General features: G+C 41.1%; 1 protein-coding gene across 4 annotated transcripts in view; it reads left to right on the top strand.

Annotated features, from left to right (window-relative positions):
* FBXW7 (F-box and WD repeat domain containing 7) overlaps positions 1-22908 on the top strand; it is a 179241-nt gene that overhangs the window by 129046 nt on the left and 27287 nt on the right. For 3 of the 4 annotated variants that reach the window (XM_064652236.1, XM_064652239.1, XM_064652240.1), the window contains 2 exons: positions 19487-19569; positions 22563-22704. In XM_064652236.1, coding sequence (XP_064508306.1) covers positions 19487-19569; positions 22563-22704 — 225 coding nt within the window. Of the gene's footprint in view, positions 1-16830; positions 17039-19486; positions 19570-22562; positions 22705-22908 lie in introns of those variants that run through there. The other variant, XM_064652237.1, reaches the window with a different exon arrangement.

Here is a 22908-nt window from a genome sequence, read left to right as displayed (position 1 = left end):
CCTCCCCTGGCAGAGCTTGAGCCCATGTCCCCTTGTCCTGTTGTTGGTTACCTGGGAGAAGAGACCAACCCCTGCCTGGCTATAACCTCCCTTCAGGTAGTTGAAGAGAGTGATGAGGTCGCCTCTAAGCCTTCTCTTCTCCAGACTAAACAACCCCAGCTCCCTCAGCCTCTCCTCATAGGACTTGTGCTCAAGTCCCTTCACCAGCCTCGTTGCTCTTCTAAAATCCTGGCAGTACTATGAGGTTCCAATGAATTCAGATCACTTATCCTACCAATAGGGAATCCAATGTATTTTGGCTTCTGTGAGTCTGACCAGTTGGTACTGTGAACATGTCATCTTCCAACTCAGCTATGTTGGCTGGATAAACTGCTTCCCTTTGGACTACGTGCAGGTATTTGTCATGCATCCTGCAAGCAGACTTCTGCTGTTTCAGATCTGCCACTTAAGCTGCTCATGTCATCACATCTTAGCCTGTTTAAGAGGAAAAATGTGCATTTATTACCAAAGATCTACTACTATATATAGTTGTATAAGCCAATTTAGCTCACTGACTGAAATCTGTTAAGGAGGGAAGAATAACCTCTTCTGGTATAGCTATATTCAGAAGAGCATATGCCCATGGCTTGCCATGTCAAGAGCTGGTTTTGGCAAGTTTGTTTCAGAAAAGCTTATGAAAGGTATGCTGTCTTACAGTGAAGGAATTTCATTAGGAGGAGCTAGCAGTAGGCATGAGGAATGTTTCTGGAGCACACAGACCTCTGATCTAGAATTGTTCTTGATGTAAAAAATATTTGATTGTCAGTGGTCATCTTCCTGTAGATTTGAAGATGGGCTTTGAACTGGTAAAATCACAGTATCCTCCTCTTCTGAAAGACTTATTTCAGAAAGATTTATTTCTTTGTCAACTGCAGTTTTCTGCGGATGTAGTCTAAAGTAATCCTTTCTTCTCTGTATAGAGGCATTGATATGGAGAGTGTGTACTTGCAGACTTGGTGTTCCCAGCCATTGCCCCAGAGCTTCTTTACAACCAAAAAGTGGAAATGGCAATATGAAGAAACAGTCTGATTCCTAACCAAGTTTTGAGTCTGTTTCACCTCTAGGTTAGTTAAGGCCTCAGCCTGTGAGCCCCCTCGCTCTATTCAGTCCTACTGAGTTGGGGTCTCTTTGAAAGGGCAATCTTATTATGAGGAATATTGATGTTATTTGACAAGCCCATATTATACACATTGAGTTATCTGTTCTCTTCCTTTCCAGCTTCAAGATCACTCCCAAAAAGAGCTAACAAATATATTAGGAACTCCTTGAAATTAGCTTAACATGAAGAAGCAAATATACTCAATTCAGTTACTGGTTTAATGCAGATCAAGATAATATTCTCACCTCGTTCCCAAGGGCCCCAAAAGGAATAATGCAATTCCATGCTGGCATCTATACAGATAAAAGGCAGTATAATTGTATTATTTGGAAACTACTGCAAGCTACTCCTCTTTTCCCTTTCATTTAAAAGCATTTTGAAGACTCTAATGCTTCAGGGAGGGAGGCTTAACATCTGAGCACTAGGAAATTTTTTCTTAGCTGTCTATTCTTCCAGAATATTTCTGAGTTCTGTGGTTTTGTTTTGGGGAAATGAAAAGATGGAAGAACTGGTAGGAGGTTTAGAAGGACCTGTCAGGGACTTAAAGTGGTTAATTTGCATTCCTGAAATTCTTGTGTTGTCTGGAAGAAATCAGTTGATAACTTTTTTCAGACTGAGGTTTACGTTGGGCAGGACTGGATTTGTTCAGATCTAGATATTACTGCATAAACTTTTGTCAGAGTGTAAGCTGGATGATACCACAGCAGCCTTTGTCTGACTAGTATCAAACAACCCTCAAAAAACTTATCGACACCATCAGCCAGCTGGTTGCGTGGTAGGGTCTTGTTTGGAGACCAGTTACACATTCTGCTTCATCAAGTGCTAAGTCTGATGGTACCTGAGTAGTGAGAAAAAATTACGTGAACTCCTTGGGATCTCTGTATGTGAGATATATCCTTGAGCACAAATTCTCCTCAGGAGCTGAAGATACTTTTCTTGCTTATTTGCTTATTTAGGTAGATATAAAACTAGCTGAATACTAACTGCAGTTGCAGATGTATAAAATGCCCTTCCAAAAGATAGAGAGGATTGAATACAGCCTGCTGGTTGTTCTCACAGCATTTATGACTGCTCCTCGGGCTGGTACCCCTTTTCTCATACTTAGGCATCTGCTAAATTTGTAAGTTAAGAGTTCCACTTCTATTGCAACAATAAAGTATAGTTTTTGTGGCGATGAAGGGCACATTATTATTGTTTTTTCACCTTTTTTTCATTTTGAGATTAGCTTTCTTTTGCTACAGCCATCTCTTTAACCTCAGTGTACACTGCCTCTGCTTAGAAAACCGTGTTAGTATCACAACTCTTCAAAACAGATACCTTTTAGATTGTAATAGATGTCCCCTGGAAACTGGAAATGAATTGGATTTTCTGTGTCTTGGAACTGTTGACCCATACTTTAGATCAATGCAGGGTCTGGCTGAGTCTTCCTCTTTTCCACATTTAGCATGTAGTACTGAACAGCTAACCCAGCTTACTACTCACGTTTCTCTAGCTCTTTTCAGAGGGCCACACAAAACAGCCAACTGTCTACCTACTGTAAAAGCAAAAAACATCATTTTTAAACTAGATGCACATAATACAGTCATGTAACAAGCTATCATGAACGGGAAAGCAAACGAATCCTAGTTAGTGTAAGTGTTCTTGCTTCTTGGTATCTGCACCTGCTGAGTCACATTTAACTTTCCTCTGTGATATGGCAAATTAAGTACTTAACATTTTTTCCCTAGGTATTTTGCATAAAGAAGCACAAAGTGTATTCAGGTTTTCTGGTTAACAAGATACTACCCTGAGAGTACCTAGTGTGCTCTTCATGACTGAGCAGCCCACACATCTTGCCACAGATTTGAGGCTTGTCTGTCTGAAAGGAAGAGGATTTCAGAGGGCACTTTGAAGGACTGTACTGATAAGGAGGCTGACATCCCTATCTTAAGTTGAAATGTATCTTCTTGTTTTAGCTTTTAACCCAGTAGTTTGCACTACCTAAAATGCTTGAATTACAGGAAAGGATAGTAACTTCTGCTGTATTTTCCTTGGCAGGTTGATTGCTTAGTCTAAACTTGAGGCTGTTGGATTCCTTTTTAAATTAGCTGTCTACCAAACTTTGTGTTAATCAGGATTGGTAAATATTAGCATACTTTTCATAAGGCACACTGTTGCTGCAGTTGTTTTAAAAAAACCCAAACCTTTTCCAGATGACTTGTGACCAGGTAGCATTCTTATGCTGACTTACTTAGGGTGAGTACCTTCAATTTTTCAGTCTTCCATACCAGAGAATGAGGGTTGCTCAGTGCAGTGTTGTGTGTGAATCTGGAAACTACACGCTGTTCCCAAACACAGGGATTTCAAACAATTTTCAACCAGGAGAGACTTTGGGTGAAGTTTGCCAGAAATCTAGTAGGAACGAACATAGAGTCCCTCGTATGGGTCAGTTCAGTTTTTGGAATGAGCTTAGCCTAGCAGTTTCTAATCCCTCTGGTGATAGTGGTCTGCCTTCTAATTTTAGTCTCTTTAAGTTTACTTGTAAAGTACAATAGACCAGTGGAAAAAAATCTGCATTTTAAAAAAGTTTTTGAAGAACAGGCATGAGTCATACCTGTCCCTGCAGGCCGTTAAAAAGCTGTCGACAGTTAGCTGGGAAGAAGTGTATTTAAACTGTGTTCATGCCAACTTAAATCACTTTATTCAAAAGCATGAATGAGGTTGTAGTATTCCATTAAGACTGTTGTTATCAAATTTTAATGAGGAACTATATTTACACAAGCAGCAAATGAGTTCTTCCCAGAATTTTCTTTTTAATCAAATATTCCTAAACATTGTCTATGATTTTAAAAGGGACAAAAGTGAACATTTTGCAGTCTTATCCCAGTGGGGAAATTCAGCTAACAACTGGGGCTGTGTTTAAATAACTGCATAGAGATTTAAATTTAGGTTCATAAGCGAATGATCTGGTCAGTGGCTTGTAGCATGTTTTGTTGGAGGTAAATAGTAAAATGGGGATTATTCAGATCTGGCCAGTTTTCAAGGCACAAGTTTGTTCTGCATATGAAATGAGACTAAAGGGAAGAGACCACACGATGTGTGAAGCTTGTGTTGAAGGTTAAATTACAAGGAACCTAACTAATGGTAGTCTGCGCTTTGATTTTTTGCCAACTTTCTGATCAAAAAAATGAGATTTCTGCTAAATACCAGACTGCAGACTGGTGCTCTCATACTCCTCCCTCCTGCTTCCCTTTCCCACTTCCATTCAGCCTCTCCCTGTCACATCAGCAGGCCTATGACATACAGCAGGATTTCTTTTTTCCATTTCTGTGAGAAAGATTGGCATACATAAACCAGTTTGGCACTGATTGAATATTAGAGATGGAATATGATAATAAAAGGAAAGTGGGCAAAAAAATCCCTAGAGATTTGTCAGAACATAGCTGGCATCGCTTAAGCAATACTATAGCTTAACAACAACCTTTAGCAGTTGCTTTCAGCAAAATAGAAGGCATAGGAACTAGGACATATTTTTGCACAGGCTTTATTACAGCATCCTAAATCTCTCTTCTTGTATATTAATTTCAAATTATAGTGTGCAATATTTTGCATTTTTTTCTGTAATTTTAAAACAGTTTAAAATACTTAGCTGTACAACCAACCGCATTGGTGGCTTGGACTATTCCTAGTGATTTTGCTTTGTAGCATTCCATTGATAAATCAGTAACATTAGATAGGCTAGGTTTCCTTTAATAATTGGATTTGTGAAATATTGAGTCTCCATAAAGTTACAAACTTTAAAACCATGGTTACCATCTAATTTTGTGGTTACAAGTGAATGGAACAGCAAACCAAAAATTTCTGAAATCTCTAATTTGCTCCATCCTGCCTATAAATAGAGAAACTGTAAGTTTCAAACCCCAGGAATTTAAATAACTGTCTTGCTATTTAACCCACAGTGAATGGCTTGGTTTAGGGAGCACATCAGTTGCATCACACTGAACCGGCAAGTTGACAGAAGTTTTGGAGAAATAGTTAAATATGTGATGTCTGAAGTTATGTAAAGGTTGCAACATGCATTTTTCCTTGAGGGTAGAAACAGGGGGTTTTGATTTGTAGTTTTTTTAATTCAAGCATAAATACTATAACTTGATAAAGGGAGCATAAGCTTTTCCTGAACAAAATGCTTTCCCAAGAGAGGCTTAGACACAAGAGTGGACAGATATGGTCATTTTCTTTTTTTATGCTATAGTTCTTAGGTTTCATACAGGTAACCTGTTGAAAAATATCTCTGAAACACTATGAAATGTGTCACCTTATTTCCTACTTCTCACATTCTATGAAACATCTGTGTTATAAAAAGCTGTGCTGGGCTCAAATACATAGAGGTGTCTATCATCTTACCTCAATAAAGCTAGATTCAGTGTAAAAAAAAAAGTAAAAATATCAGCAATTCTTATCCCTCTTGTCTGGATGAGGGACTAGTTACCCTAAATTATGCAGTGCTATATTTCTTTTGGAGGCAAGCATGCTGTACGGTTTCTAGACTGGAAGCACCTGTTCAGGGAAGAGTCTGTTTAGATGGGGCAGCTTTGCTGGCCTGCTTGCTCTGCCTGTAGCCCCTTTCAACATGAAATTGCTCAGCATAAGGTTAATGACAGTGGGTTAGCAAACCTTCAAAGCATCTGGTGTGACCCCAGCATGCCTGGCATTCCTTTCTGCTGTTCGAAGGTTTGGCATTGATCCCCCACTGCAGGAGGAATGTACTCAGGAGAAACCAGCTCACATGGCTCCTACAGGCCTCTGGAGAGGAGAGAGTTGTCATGGCAATAAATCATGAGGGTTCATGGAAAAGGAGTAAATCCCCTTCTCTGTGCTATACCATATGCATGTGGTGAGAAAAGGAAGCTAGACCAAGCAGGTATAATGTGCAATTTTCCTTTTTATAACCACTGCCACCACTTAGTGGTATGGCAGAGTGTTTGTTGTAGAAAAATGACCATTTCCATGTACCAGAAACGTTCTGGGTTGTGAAGAGTCTTTGTCCCACCAGGTCAAAATGCTCCCCAGCCTGACCCCTGCCCTTCCCCAGGACTCATCAAGCATGCTGTAGCCAAGGGCAACACAGGCAGAACTGAATCTTCTCCATAGTGTCTGCTTCCATCTGCTCTGCAGATGTGGCCAAGAATGGGGGGAAAAAAGCCATATATCCTCTAGATAACTTCCTGGTAGAGGTATTGAACAAACCAACCAAAGGAGAAGGATTACCGGACCTGGTGTTCACCGATGTAGAGGAGCTTATTAAAGAGGTTAAGATTAGAGGCAGCCTAGACTGTAGTGACCATGCCCTGGTTGAGTTTCTGATCACAAGGAACATGGGCCTGGCAAAGAACAAAGTCAGAACCCTGAACTTCAGAAGAATGAACTTTAAGCTGTTTAAAGAATCAGTGGATGAGATCTCCTGGGAAACTGACCTTAGGTACAAAGGAACTAACCAGAGCTGGAAACTCTGTTGACACAACATGACAGGATGCCTTCCAGAGGGACCTGGATAAGCTTGAGAGGTGGGCCCACGAGAACCTCATGAGGTTCAACCAAGTCCATGTGCAGGATATTGCACCTGGGTCAGGGTAATCCCAGACATGAGTACAAACTGCGAGAAGAACTCACTGAAAGCAGCCCTGCTGAAAAGGACATGGGTGTTCTGGTGGACAAAAAGCTGGATGTGAGACAACAGTGTGTGCTCGCGGTCCAGAAAACCAATCACATCCTGGGCTGCATCAATAAAAGTGTGGCCAGTGGGTTGAAGGAGGTGATTCTGCCCCTCTACTCTGTCCTCGTGAGACTCCAACTGCAGTACTGTGTTCAGGTCTGAGATCCTTAGCACAAGAAAGATGTGGACCTGCTAGAGCAAGTCCAGAGGAGGGCCATGAAGATGATCAGAGGGCCAAAGCACCTCCTGTAATGGCAGGCTGAGTGAGCTGGGTGTTCAGCCTGGAGGTGAGAAGGCTCTGAGGAGACCTCACTGTAACATTTCAGTTCCTAAATGGGGCTTATAAAAAAGAAGGAGAGTATACAGGCAGATAGTGACAGGACAAGGGGGGACAGTTTTATCTGAAGAGGAGAGAATTAATTTAGATGTTACGAAGAAATTCTTTACCCAGAGGGTAGGGAGGCACTCGAACAGGCTGCCCAGAGAAGCTGGGGATGTTCCATCCCTGAAATTGTTCAAGGCCAGGTTGGATGGGGCCCTGAGCAACCTGATCTTATGGGTGGCATCCTTGCTCGTAGCGGGGGGGGGGAGGGGTTGGAACTAGATGATCTTGCAGGTCCTTTCCAACCCAGGCCTTTATACGATTCTATGCCTCTGTCCTGCAATCCAGATACTGCCTGCCTTGTTGATGCTTCAACACTGTATAGAAAAATGCTTTCCTGAATTCCAGGGAGGGAGATGGGAAAGGAAAAGAATAATAAGGTGGGACAATTAGTCCTGTTAGGCTCAGATGCTGTGGAGAGGGCAGGAGGGAGGAAACTACTGGGGAATTACTGGTACAGGAGATTGATACTGGGAGCAGAGGGCAGGAGTATGGAGAACCTTGAGGCTAGTCAGAGAAATGAGTATGAAGATGGGGAGAGCACAGGAGATTCATACATATTCAACAGAGCAAGCTCTTCTCCAAAGCTGAGATTCAGGGGTCCTGTACTTCTGTTATCAGCAGACTGTCCTGAAACTTATTGTTCCATCTTCCTCTAGTCCTTTTCCACCAGGGTGGCATTCTGCTGTATTCCTAACCACTGGTTACGCACAGTAGTGGGGCATCCCATGGGGGCTCAGGCTGTGTCAAGTCACTGGCATGCCAAACAGGGAGTCAGTGTGTTGCCAGATGATGGGGTAAATTCCCTTGATGTTATAAAATGGATGCCAAGGATGCCATGCCTAAAACATTCAAAAGTTTGCCTTTGCAAATTTGATGCACATGCACAAGTGGGTAACGATGTATCATAAATTACAACCTGAGACACTGTTTTTTGCCAGAGAATGTGTCTTATTTAGTAGATACCATGCACAGGGCTGTTTTGGTAAGCAGCTTTTTAGGAGTAAAACCATCTTATTCCTGTCATTTCAAATTCCTTTGAATGCTTGGTTTTGCAACTTTTATACCCTCTTCAGTTAAGACAGGTAGGAAAAGAGATTTGACATTTTTAATAGTTTTTTTCTTAAGGTTCTTCTTAAATCCTTCTGGTATAATCTATGATTCCAGAAATTCTTCTGTCGTAGCCTAAAGGCTCACTACTAACCCCTTATCCTTCTCACATACTGCAAATGAGAGACAGAAACTGTTTTGTAAATAAATTTGTATAGGTTATGCCAATAAATAAGCAGTTCTCTTGACAATTGAAATTAAGCTATCTCCAAATTTAAAAAAAAAAGGAAAACTTAACAGAAAACAAGTAGTAGTAGCAGTGCTCTATTTGTATTCAGTGCAAAGGATAGACATTTTTGGAAAGCCTTCCAAGTCCAAACAGACATTTCTTTTTCTGTACAAAGGTGATTTCCCAACATGCTTCTGTTTGAGTGAAAATAGTTTGAGCATTGGTGTTCAAAGGCAGAAACGTATGCTTCTCCAATTTGGAAACATTCTTGTCAATATAAACAGAACCAACTCAGCTTTTTGGTTGAAATATTGAAAAAAGGTGCTGATCCCTATCAGGGTAATTTTTAATTTCATTTTTTTTTATTGTGATTGTCACCTGTTGGTCAGCAAGAAAGGCTTGTGCTTTGTGTGCCTAAGCACAGTCTCTAGTGCATGGTTTTCTAACTTTATGGACTAAATCACATGCAAAATCTGTGAAATTACTATAATAGGAATAGCAGATAAAATTATTAAAAACAGAGCCAAGGCAGGGACTGTTCTCTTCTTATTGTCCCAACTGAACACCCTGTGCCCAGGTGGCATCTGGCTGCTGGCATGGCAGCCACTGCCCTTGGCTTCAGTGGTGTGTAAGGATATCCAGGAGAAGAGTGGGCCAAGGGAGAAATGCGGATGGGGTGCATGGTGCCAGCTTCCTCCACAGTGCATGCATGGGAGCCAGCAGGTTGCTGGGGCTGTTCTGTGGGGCCACTTGGGCTTGTGCAGTATGTAGCATGCAAAGTTGTCTCTTTGGGAAATTTAGGAATGTACTTAGGTCTCTGAAGCAATGCTGCTGTGGCTCAGAAGCACAGCCCAATTCAGTGTGAACTTGAGTGATTAGCACAGCTATTACTGCATCTATAAATAGAATTCATCTTACAATATATTAAGTTTAATGATATAATAAATAAATTACAGTTAACTTTAATAGGAGTACAATGAATGGAAACACAGTTCTTATGAAGATCTGCTGCCGTTAGTGAATGTTTTGCAAGATGCATTATATGTAATACCATCTTCTTCCTTTGAAAAATGAATAATCTAACAATACCCTGTAGAAACAAAACACAAAAAAGCAACTCGACATGTTCCTGTTGCATGGAAAGCACGCAAGCACATGAAAGTGCAGGTTGCTTTATCAACCTTAACTCTGCCCCTTATGAATATGCACTGTGAAAAATGTTTGTTATATGATAATATAATAATTGCTAGTTCTAAAACAAACCATACAATGTTTCTATGTAAGAAACTTGCATGGTTACTGTCACAGGGAATTAAAAGCAACGTGAAGCCTAGCTCCACTGATATTTTCCTTTCATTTATCTTTTTCTTTAACAAGAAAAAGCTTTGGAAAGAAAAATGTTTTGGGCTTGTTTGTTGTTTTTTTTTTCCAGTGAAATAATATACAGTTCTAATGAGACAAGATCCCTGGAGTAAACATGACATGTTTAAGGAAGGTTGTTGACGTTACACCCCCTGCCTATGGTTCACCTTGTTGTGCTTGTTTTATGGTAAATCTTTTGAGTGTCCATTTTCATTTGTCAAAGACTAAAGTATATTTTCCAATGCAAATAAGTTGCTCTGGTAACAATACAGTCCTCTGGGTTGGGAGGACAAAGCCCAAACCCCCCAGTTCCTTGCCTTTTCACCTAAGGCTGTAATTTGGCAAGTGTTCAAGGTAGCTTTTCTAGGGGCTTGGGAAGGTTAAAAAGGAGAGAGCAGGCTGTATCTCTTGCTATGCTGGCACAGATGTGTATGGCTGTGCAGGAGGGGAGATGAGGAATCTGACCTGGTTGAAAAATAGCCCAGCAAAAAGGAGTCCCGAGGTCAGTTGCCACCATAGTTGACCCCAGAGCCATACAAATGAAGGTTGTGGTGGCACACCTGAGAAGGTGATGCAAGCATAGAAATGAATGGCCAAAGGCAGCCATGGGTTCACAGGTGTAGGGACTGCTTTTTTGCTTTTTTTTCTTCTTCCCAGTGGCTGTGCTGGCTTAAGTGCACACCAAACTGTAGCCGAGAGAGTGATGCCACTAGGTGTAAATAATAGGCTTATGCTCTCTGTGTGGGACACTCAGGTTACAGTTCCTCATACCTTTTTCTCAGTGGTGTAGCTGGCTCAAGGAATCTGTGCCCTGCCTGTGAATTGCTCATTTGCTTCTGCTGGCTCAGTTGTTTATGAAGGCATGGTAGAAAATTAAACCAGAAACTAGTTCTAAAAAGAAGAAAAAAGAAAACCCCAAGGGTAAAAACTTAAAACCACCTCTCCTGTATCAGTTAATGAACCTGGTTCACAGAGTATTTCTACAAATGTTTGTTCCTGCAAAAATAAGGGCAAGAGCCATTTTGGGACAGGAATGAGACTGGGACATCTTTAAGCTGGTGTTGCCACCAAGAAACAATGCATGGAACTGTTCCCTTCATAAATGGGCATATGACAGCTTTGGCTGTACTCCTTTAAAATAGCCTAAGCATCGAAGCATATGTTGCAAGTTCTGTGCCCAACTACAAGGAACCAACAAAGAGGACGGGATGTATGACCTTCAGAGGGGAGTTCTGCTCTGCTGGAGACACAGTGATACCGTATTACATTAAGCCTGTCTGTGAAATCTCCCTGCTCTTAAAATATAAATTGAAGTTTATTATAAATATCCAGCGCTGAAGTGTGTTATATACACATCATGTTTAAATCCTTTTCAAAGCTATTTCTTGCAGCCATTAACTAGCACACCTTTTGAATTCTATCAATGTATTTAGAAGTCAATATTTTTTAAAGGCAAATGTTATAAGAAGGTGGTTTATGGGTAATCTCTGCTACAGATATATACCTTTAAAATGGTATTTGTAATCAAAGTTCATACTATTCTAATAAGATCAGGATTTATAAATAAATAATAATCTGATTTTTCAGTTGCTACCAATGCCATTTCCTTCCCTGCAAAAACAAAATCTAAAGCCTTTTTACACTTTTATTTGACTACAGTACCTTACTTTGCATGGAAATCAAGGATAATCATGTGTGAGGAATTTCATTTTGAAAGCAATCTTCAAAATGCTTTGCCAAGAAACCTTATAGAGTTAATAAACAGTTCAGTATTACCTATCATACTTTGTAATATGTATTCTCCACTCCATTTAAGTAAGCTTTGGAAGACTTCATACAAGTTAGTGTAGTGCCTCTGTGTGTCCTTCCTTCCTCCCATAATAGAGTTCCTGTTACTTACACTACTTCATCCCAAACCTTAAGTTCACCAATACTACAAAAATATATCATTTATCAGTAAGCTGCTAATCAGTGCACATTGCAATGTCCAGGTTTGCTTGTACTACACTTGAACTACAAAAGATCATAAGCATAAATTTCTTCCTGTAAGTGTGTTGAGGCAAACCTGCTGGAGTGGACCTTTCTAAGCTTGCTGCAGGCATTATAAGTAAATTGAGCAGAAATTCTTCAATCTAAACTGCTTCCAGGGAGCCAAGTTGTTCTTGTTCTTACCTCATAGTTGGAACGTAGCAGCTGTTGGCCACTAACTGGCGCACTTAAATTCATTTCTTCAAGTCTGTTCTGCTCCATCAATACTAATGGTATATTCTACACAAACAGATGGTTATATCTGTGTGATAAGGTGCATCGCACACTGTACCCTTGAAATTTGTTATATATTCCAGTTTTCTTTAATTGGTCAGTGTCCTAAAACTTTGTCTCACCCTGCCCACAGATTGGGAATTGACACATAAAAAGTTCCAGCTCAGCACCTAGGATGCACGTAATAAATCTCAAATTAGCAGCAGCTCCTAAGGCTAGCCTAGCCCAAATTGAACTGGGAGAAACGATGAGAACATGGGATTTCCAAGATCCCAGTGGGTCACTTGTTTAATTTCATAATAATTCAGAAAGAAAAAGATCTGACAATAATAGCAGTGCCTTTTTGTAGAGGAAAAGCCCACCCTAAATTATTTTGGAACATGTTTAATGCTTGATGTTGTATGGGATTTTTTTCTTCTTTTCTGAGACCTTACACATATTGGACTTCAGCATGTGCCTTTCTCATTGACTGAATGGGAACTTAGGCTTTTAAATGTAGGTGTACTAAGCTAAGCTGTAGTTAAATGTCTAAAGCAGATGGCAGAAGTACCTCTCTATGGGGCCAGATTCTTGCCTGAATGGGAGCATTTGGCAAATTAAATGAAGTATGTAGTTGGATGAATAGGTCAAATATAGAAGACAAAGTGCTGGCTGCTGCAGCTGCCCAAACTAGATTACCAAGCAGAAGGGGAGTGTTTAAAACCTAAGTGGGTCCAAATTTGAGAAAGGGAAAAACAACTATTCTTCCCAGGTCATCTTTGCTGTGTCCAGGGTAAATCTAGCGCAGTTAAGAATTTGGCCCCACCCGATGAGGATGTTTGGTTTCCTGGATAGAAAAAAAAAACACAACACATAAAAATCCCTCTGAAGTATTTTTAAGGGAGTCAGTCTGCTAAGTGTCTGCTAAATGTGCAGAGTACACAGAATCCCTTCTGGCACTGTCTTGAATGATGCATTTACCAATATTAACGGAGATACCAAACCATATTGCTCCATAGTTCCTCCTGTACACATTATGCTCCTAACACACATATGTGAAACGCCCGTTACAGTTTTTGCATTCCATGGTTTAAACACCAGTGTTTTTCCAAAATGCTGACTGGCCATTACCACAGCCAGACCATCCTGTGGTCTCTCCACTCAAAAATGTTTCTCCAACTAAAAAAAAACAACAAAAAAATGTTGTTTCTTTGGTCTGTTGCACTGTAATCTCCGTTCTTCTGGGGATTATATAGCTCTGTGGGTGATTTCTGTAATTCATTCTAGTCTTTCATTAGAAGTAATAGACAATCTTAATTACAGCATGCCACATGACAAACTGGTAAAGGTGCTAGAAATGTTGCCAACAGGAAAAGAATTGGATGCTGTGAATTTTTTTTAATTAAGAGTTGGCAGTACTGACGGGAAATAAGACTGGACTTGTGTCCACTGAAAACTATGTAATTTTGGTGTAGACATTTTTCTAAATGTCATTAATTGTATGCTGTTTGTGGTTTTAAGAACTTGAAAAATTATCTCCAGCTTAAACAAAATAAGACCAACCTTTGAAGTTGAATATATACCAAATAGGGAAAAAAAACATAGTAACTTTTGATTTTTTTCTTAACATTGCTTTATAAACTGTAGTCTTCTTCAATGTACCTTAATTTGTGATGAACATTTACTTTATACCATTAAGTATTCTTAGAGCATACTATGTTACTACAGTAAATATTTTTTTAAATGTCTGTAGAGATGTAAATGGATGCATCATCTTTGCTACTTGCTATCAGGCTCTCAAAAGCATCTACAGGTTTGGGGTCTTATGCCTTCACCCTTGTATTTTCCCAGAAGGTGCAGAGTGAAGCTGTGTGATCTGCAGCACAGCTCAGTCTCCAGGGTTGGGCAGTTCCACACTACTTTTGCAAACCCTTAATTAATTTATTACAAGGTAGAGTGTGGTGCATTCATGACACTAAATTTTTCTGAGGACAGGGTGGTTCTCAAAGTCAAGGGAGAGAGAGAAAGTCCTTTCTAGACAGGAATTTAGAGTAGTAGTCTAATAGTAAGTGCCTTTAGCCTCTCATAGAGTGTGTTCCTCTCCCTCAATCAGAGAGAGCCCAGGCTGCTGTTAGGCATTTGGGACAAGAGCAGACACTCAACTAGAGTAAACTTGCAACTACCCAGACACTATCAAACTTAATGGGAGGCAGAGGGAATGTTTCTTTATTTGTAGAGAATGAAAAATGGAACCACTGTAGAGAAAAATACTAAATAAGTGAGAGCCAGAGCCATATCCATGTGCAATTTTTGGTTTTTACTCTGAGAAAGGCAGACTGCTAGATGGAAGATGGTCACTGTTCAAATGTCAAAATCTGTCTGTGGTATCTGTATCTAAAATTAGGAAAAACCCCAAACCTTTTGTGCAGAATAAATACCTGACATACTGAGTTTTCTACCACTAGAAAATGATTGTTGGGGTTATTACATGGGTCCTGACTGTGGCAAAGAGATTAGCAGTTAAGTCAGTGGTTTTTTACCATGAGACAATATCTGCCAATCATTATCAAAAGAGAAGTAATCTGCAATAGTAGTACTCCAAAAAAGAGGAAAATAGTAATTTCTAATTATTATTCAACTCATTGACTGCTTAATTCCAAAGCACATTTTGTTCAAAAGATAAATCTAGCCATGCTGTCAGATTACACTTGCTTTTGGGCTGAGGGAGAGGCTGATCCCTGAGGATTTCCTGCCAGTCCCTGCTGTGATGCTGGAGGAAGAGTAGCCATCCCCCCTCTGCATTGAGTGCACTCACTGATGGGAGAAAGGGCAGAGGTAGCTGCAAGCATCTCAGGGCGTTATGCATGCACATATATAAAGTACTTCTAAGTCCCCACAGCGACAACGTTCAATTCTTTCTTACTCTGATGATTTGGATATTAATTTGCTTCCTGCAATTGTTTAATGTGTATATGCAGCCTATGGGGTTTTTTTCCTTCCCCTTTGCATGTGATGTGCCAGCAAAGGAAGACAGTAATAGTCTCCCGGGATATGTACAGCTCTGTTCATGTCTGAGGTATGAAGTCAACTCAGGACCATTTTGTTCTCATAAAATATACAGCACTGCAGTTCAATGGATAATGGCATAAATACCAGGATTTGATGGGCAGAACCATTTTCACTGGGAGATGAAAAACACTATGAGGACTCAGTGCTGGATGGGAGATACATAAAACCATATAGAAGCAGGATCTCGTGTGCTATGGGGGTAGTGATTTTGCCTTATCTGAGTGTGCTAATACCTGTCACACTTTGCTATTACTAAATAGTAATATATATTAGTTTTTTTAAAGTACTAATGAGGAAGCTAATGGATTTTGCAGAAAGTACTTCCACTCCTTTAGATGTGTGTTCTATAAAGGTAGAACATTTTTTTGTACTGCTTTGGGTGATAAAAAGATGGTTTCCCTTCAGGTCAGCAGGAGCTGACTACATTTGCTTCTGAGTGCATTCGTCTGGAGGGCTGCTGGGCATCTCCAATTTCACTGCACTGGGGAAAATTATACAGGAACGTTGAGGCTTCAGATCATGCTCAGGGTATTCTTTGCTCTGAACTTGGACAGAAAACTTTGCAGGAGGGGGGAAAAAACCGAGGAAAAATTGCTGAAGACTCTCTGAGTTGTCTGTATGGAAACTAAAAAAACAAGCTGCCTGGCTGCTCCACTGGTTGCAGGTGTCTGTCTGAGAGCCCAGCCATATGTCAGGAACTTCAGTGCCCTTGAGTCGAACCGTAAGGATGAATTGGACAGATTTGTTGATGTGCACAGAGTAGGAAATGACCAAAAAAGGAGCGTTCTTTAACAAGTAATTACCAAGGGCTTTCCTTATGCCTTCACTGAAATACAGGTGAGAATCCTGCATAGGATTTGAAGCCCGAGCTAAGATGGCTTGGTGCCGCCCAAGGGCTGTGTTGTACGGGAGCGGGGAGCGTGTGTGCGCCCAGGCTGTTCCAGGTGCGCGGGGAAGGCTGCCTGCCTCCCCGCTGGGGAAACCCCGGCCCCGCTCCTGCTTTTGACAGCTCCGCCGCGGCTCCGCTGTGAATTACTATTTTAATGAATATTACATAATTCTCGGATTCGGCTCTTTCAACTCCTAAATCTTCAAACCCCGTTTATTCTATTGTTTAAGCAATAGAGGGTATTTCAGCATCTTTTTCCCTGGCAAAACTGTAGCGCATTTCAAATTATTCTAAAATTACCCGCACTTTTGAAGGACTAATTTGCGTCTGTCCACGGAACGCAGTCATAGACTAGTCCAGCCAGGCCCGCCGAGGGCGACGGTATAATTATAATTAGTGGAAACGGGTTTATTTTGCTCCAGCTTGGAAAACCGTGGAGCGTGTAGCACTGGGGGAACAGAGCGAGGGCTGGGGGGGCGGCCCCCGCCTGAGGCGGTGTGGAGGAAGAGCGGGGGGAGAAAAGGGGGAAATAGCCCCAACCTACGCAGCGCTGGTTTTTTTTTATTATTATTTTTCGCCCTTTCCCCGGCGTGGGGGCGGTTTCCCGCCGGCGGGGCCCGCGGGTCCCTCCCGGCCGCGCATCCCGCAGTGCCGCGCCGCCGCTGCGGAGGCGGGCGGGGAGGGAGGGACGGGGCGGGCGCGGGGGGCGGGCGGAGGCAGGCGGCGGGCAGGGCGGGCAGGGGGAGCCGGGCTGCGCGCAGGCAGGGCAGGGCAGGGCCGGGGCGAGCCGGGCCGAGCAGCGCCGCCGCCGCCCGCCGTGCCCGAGCATGTCGGCGCGGGAGGCGGTGACCTACCTGCCGGAGAAGGGGCTGTACTGCCAGCGCCTGCCCGGCCGCCGGGCCCGCGGGGCGCCGCCGCCGCCGCGCAAGGGGAAGCGCGCCGACACCATGGGCTTCTACGGCACCCTCAAGATGATCTTCTACAAAGTGAGTGGCCGCCCGCCCCCCGCCCCGCACCCGGCCCGCGGCCGCGGAGGGCGGGGGGGAGGCGGGAGGGGCGGGCGGGGGCCGCGGTGTCCGCGGAGGGCGGCGGTGCGCGGGCGGGGACGTGCCGGCGGCGGGGGGCTGCCGCCCGGCCGTAGCTGCAGTCAGCGCGCTGCCGGTGAGCGCTGCCAGCGCTGGGTGGCGGGCGGTGATGCGGAATGCAGTTTGCTGCCCCTTCTTTTATTTATTTTTTTTAATTATTATTTTTTACCATACGGCGATCTCGGTTATTTCGATAATTAATGTTGTCTGAAGGAGTTGTGTTTTCCTAGCGACACATTAAATGTTTTAGAGGGATGTTTGCTCGACGGTTTCTGTTTTTCGGTTACACAGAGACCTTGCTAGTGTCTGAATCTTGTCACTAGACCACTCTGCTGTAGAGAAAGTTTTATCTTCTTCGTATGGTAAAAGGCCTTTTTGACCCTGTATTTACTTAGCACCTTTTGAGATGCTGAAAGTCAGTCTGTGTGGTGGACCCCATGTGAAAGTTGCCTAAAATACCTAAAAAAAACCCGACCAAAAGAAACAGGTGAAATCATTATTAGGCAACATAATGCATATTGTTTTCTTTGCTAATGCAAAAGAGTAAATTGCTAGAGCTGATTATTCTATTGCAGCCTTCCTACTTTTTATTTTTAAGGTGTACTTTTGGAAGCAGAAAAGGAATATGATGATGATAACCTCTCAGAGAGGCAAGCTGGAAATAAAAATTTTCCTTGAACAAGAAAAATCCTTTCTGAAAAGTCTATCATCAAATACTGATATTCGTGCTCAAACGTCTCATTTATGCTTCCAGTAATTTTGATGGCTCACCTATCTAGCACAATGATAAAAGATGGTATCTACTGTTTTTCAGTGATGCTTACAACTGGTTTTCTTGGGGGAAGCAGGGGGGGGTTGCGCCTCCTGGGGCATGGGGAAGGAGCGAGGGTGAGGTTGGTGGTTCAGCAGCATGCAGGGCGGTTCTGGCTGAATACTTTTGTGGTGAAATGCTGTGGAGTGTCCCATGTGAGGCATGGGCAAGAAAACACAGCTATAAAGTAAGCTCTTCTGGTTGCGTTGTAACTGTTACTGTAAAAATATAACTAGGTAACCTTAGTTAGCTTTCCTTTGTAATCACTAATGAAGCAGAACACAAGATCTTCAGTGACTGTTTTTAGGTAAAGCCATAAAGGTATAAAAACCAAAATCACAACAAAATTACGTGGACCATAAGCTTTAAAGAATCCTGCTGGGTTTGAGGTGTTTTGTTTTAGGTAGCTTCGGCAGATACAGTAAACGGTTAAATAACTGTGTTATAATATAACATTAAAAAAGGTCAAATCAGTTGTGTAAGAAAGATGACAACTTTTAAACTGTATCTTAAACATGAAATTTTGAAAAAAAAAAAAGGAAGCAATTGGTTATAGTAAGTCTGAATTGTAATACAAGTAGTTTATGTATTTTGCAGCCCACAGTTGTAAACAGCAGTAAACATTATTCAGTTGGCTTAAGTGCTTTGGTGTATCACATCTCAAAAAAAAAAAAAAACCAACAAAAACTCAGAAGTTGCATTTGGCATATGTATGTCTCACTGAGTCCAAAAGCCTGTGGTTAAAGATTACCCAAATATGTAGAAAGTAATCTTTATTTGTCTGCCTGGATAAATATGGCTTTCACTGGTTTCCATCTCTTTGGTAATTTTTGCAGTCTGGCTTCCCCTTTTAGCAGCTGCCCTGCTCATTATTTGGTTTTGATCATATCTAATTGCAGATGACATTCAAGACTAGGGTGTAGCGTTTTTCATTCTTACCCTTCTTGGAAAAATACTGGTTAATCAGTCAGTTTTACTGCAGTTTTATAAATGTTTTCAATGTACAAATTTAAAATAAAAGGATAGACAAAAGAAAAGATACAGTCTTTTTTTTTTTCCAGCCCTAAAATAAATATAGTTTATAGTGCAGACAAGCTACCTAAAATTTAACCATTTCCATGAGAGACTTAGCAATGAACCTGAACACAAAGAATCAAGGGCTTTAGTTTAGTTCTTTTGCTCCTTTCCCGGGAGAATAGTCAGGGAACAGTTTAGTAAATAAACTAACACTTCTGCACACTTTTTCACATTTGAAATTTAGAAATTAAAAGAATGTAATTACAATAGATTTTGGACCCTATTAAACAGCAATAATACATACATGCACCCTATAAAACATGTATCAAATATTGTTGAATCTAGAAACTAAAATGCTGCTTTAAATCATTTTGTGAGCGTCAACTTTGTTGAAATCTGGTATTAAATTAAAGTATATTAAAGTAGAAGGTAAAAATGTATAAATTTTACGGAAGTACACATAAGTAAGGCTGGTCATGTAACTAAATCCATGTTGTTACTCTTTTTCCCTCACCTTGCAGATGAAGAGAAAGTTGGACCATGGCTCCGAGGTCCGTTCTTTCTCTCTGGGAAAGAAACCCTGCAAAGTCTCAGAATACACAAGGTAATTAAATGCAATAACAGAACACTGGATCCTGATTCCTGCATATATCCTGTCTTTCCAATTGCTGAGCCTGATTAATTAAGATCCTCTTAAAACACTGTAAAGCAAAGAAGAGGTGGTATCAGCATTTATATATTGCTTTGCTAATTTAAATTATGTGAACTGAAGATGAGTTTTAATGAAGTAGCCAGACTTACATTTCTTTGGTTGAGGTTTGTATTTCGTTCTAAATATAGCATGCCCATTTACTTAGAGACTTTTTGAGGGGTGAAGCATTCCTGGTAATAAAATCAATCAGATTTTTAAAAAGGGACATAATGATAAACCCCAAGACTCTCACAAACTGGGATCAAATGTATCACTTTGCTATGGTAACAGGAATGAGAGAATGGAAATTTATGTAGGCAGAGCAGACCATCTGATCTTAACAGGAACACATGCATACTTGTTACCCACTTATGGGTTCTAGTCTGCTTCCTTGCTACTCCTGAATGGTACCAAATCTCTTACCTGCTGCTATTCCAGTCAGTGGCTTTGTGGGGTAAAGCATTCCTAACCATGAGTAGGAGTAGTGGACATAACAATTGTGCTTGGATGTCACACTGCTTCCCATCCTTTTTGAATTTTACATTTTTTCCCCATAATAAGCATCGTCCCTCCCAAAAGCATTGCACTTGCCTCCCAAGGCTGTCTGGAAATAGTACTTCTTTTGAACATGGTATAATAGTGTTCAGTCACTGATGGCTCTTTCAAAAGTAATTTATATTTTATTTCTCTTCCTTTAAGAGGTTTATCAGGTAATGAGTGAAAAGTTAGGCAACAAGTCACAGGACTGCTTTGCAGATGTGTAAATGCTGCAGTAGATTAAAGGAGGCAATGTGTTTTTGCTGAGAGGCATGTGTTGCAGCTTCCACATTCCCCTAAGTCTCAAGGTGGTGTCTTCTCCCAGTTTCTTAGTTGGGCTAATGGAAGAACTCTCTTGTTGGCCACCATTTCTTCAGGTGACACGCCGTTCTCTACACTCCCAGAAGAGTAAACAGTTCAGCAACAAAGAAACTACACTTCTTTGTCAAGTGTGTGTGTGTCAGATTCAGAGGAACTGCTGGACTTGTCCAGCTTCCACAGAAACCTGACTGATTGTTTCAGGGGAATGTTTTGGGAAGATTAAAGCATGAACAAGTATCTTGTGATACAAACTCAGATCAAAGGAAAGAGGCTTTTAGGTTCTGTTTAGTATAACTATTTTTGACTGAAAACCAGTTTACAGCAGAAGAAAGTAAAGCATAACTGTTTTACTGGGGCAAGCTCAAGGCTACATATTGCTCAGATCCAATAAAAGCTAATTTCACGTGCCTTACTTTGGACCTTGAATGATAGGCCTTGTGCTGGATCTCTGTGCAGGTGATGAGAATGAGTAAGCTGTAATACCGCATTTTATTTTAAAAATACTTTTAACTTATGTTCCTTGGATTTTGAGTCATTATTGGCATACAAAAATCCCTAAGTAACATCCTATCCTCTCTCTCCTAATTATTTGATTTTATTTTATCTAAATAATATTTAAGCAAATTATGCAGTTCTCGTACCTGCTTGTTTCCATTTTCCCTAGGATCAGGCACTCTTTAAAATTGAACAGTACCAATGAATTTCATTTACATATCACAGGTGGAACCAGTAAACAAATGCCATTAAGAGGATCCTTCATCTCTGAAACAGTATTTTTATATCAGTTTCTGTTTCTGTTATTACTCAGCAAAATGAACATTTAAAAATATGCCTGCTCAAACCGATCTTTACTTTTCTTGACCAGTTTGGGTAAATGTTAGGACATGCTATGATTGTCCTTCAGAATAAGGAAGAGTAGAGTGAAATATTTGTAGAGCATAATGAGGTAAATATTAAAATGAACTTGCCTTGCATCTTTTAAAGCTATCCTGTAGCCACTGAAAAAACAGTAAAACCTATAAGCTCATACCTACAAAAAAGCTGGATTTATCCTACACAAAAGCAAAGGGTTTTTTGGAGTCTTACACTGTATTTAAAATTTTCATGCTTATGCAAATACTACCAGCATTCTGTATTTCCTGCTAGGGAATACAACTTTGGTATTCTGTGAATGAAGTACTTTACATTATGTAAAAAAAAAAAAAACCAACCAAAAACCCACAAAAAAACCTCAACCACCCAAAAAACCCCAAACCAGAAAACACAGTCAGCTGTATTTCTTTAGACTCCCACAATAGCAGCTTAATCCCAGCTCTTTTAAAAGCTCCATCCCATATGAATGAGCTGGTTTTTAACATGTCAGAGTGAAAAAATCACACTAATTCAGAGAGCACCTTTGGCTTCTTTTCCCTTTTCACCTCACCCCCCACCCCTTTAATTCCTCTGTCATTCTATCAACACGCAAACTTTAAAAGACTGTATACAGTATTTCAAAGCCCAGTTCTAGATCACTAAGCCACTAGAACTGCTTGATATTATTAGATCTTTGTCAACAAAATATATTAAGAGCTAAAAATATATACTTTTTTTTTCTTTCTGTTTGAGGATAAAGCAGCACTAGTACATTTCACATATAGGTGAGACTCTGAGCTCTGGCTTCCTACAGCCCCAGTCAGAAGGCACCAGTGGAGCCCAGAAGGAAAAGAAGTACCCTGGCAAGGGAAGAAATATATAAACCTGAATTTTTGTAGGCAACCTGCTGGCCAATTAACAGAGTGGTAATTTTTCAGCCCTGAAAGGTGATCCCCATTTCTGCCCAAGCTGGAGGGTTAACACTGCAGTGATAGAAGCAAGCAGATTTATCCAAGTGAGGGATTGACCTCTCGAGTGACCAGCAGCACAATTTTTCATATTGATGCTTTTGCATGAAGCTAAAGAGTTTAATTAATAGTTGCAAATTATGTACTAGATTTTTTTTGTTCTGCAATAGACTTCTGAATTTTCCTTAATGTGTGATGTATGACTGTCACTTTTTGTTTGTATCGTAGTACTACGGGGCTGGTGCCATGTTCCGCCACACCTACTACTTTTGGGGACCTGAGGGCAGCCAATGGCCAGGGACAGCAACGTCGCCGCATTACATCTGTGCAGCCACCATCAGGCCTTCAGGAATGGCTGAAAATGTTTCAGGTAACCAGTGCTTAGAGAAAGGAACATCTGAAGCAGCTAACCCCCATGGTTCAAGTAGGAGATTGCTTCGGCAGAGCCAGTCCTCCTTATACATCCAGAATGCCTCTGCCATTGATTTTGTGTTCTGTTGCAGAAACAAATGGGCATCAACTTTAAGGAATTGTTGGTCCCTGTTTCAGCAAGTTACTGTAGAGACTGATAAAA

Source organism: Pseudopipra pipra, chromosome 4 (genome assembly GCF_036250125.1).
Source record: "Pseudopipra pipra isolate bDixPip1 chromosome 4, bDixPip1.hap1, whole genome shotgun sequence".
In the NCBI taxonomy this organism is placed as follows: Eukaryota; Metazoa; Chordata; class Aves; order Passeriformes; family Pipridae; genus Pseudopipra; species Pseudopipra pipra.
The sequence above is the reverse complement of the archived record's forward strand: the minus strand, read 5'-3'. Positions and strand labels throughout refer to the sequence as shown.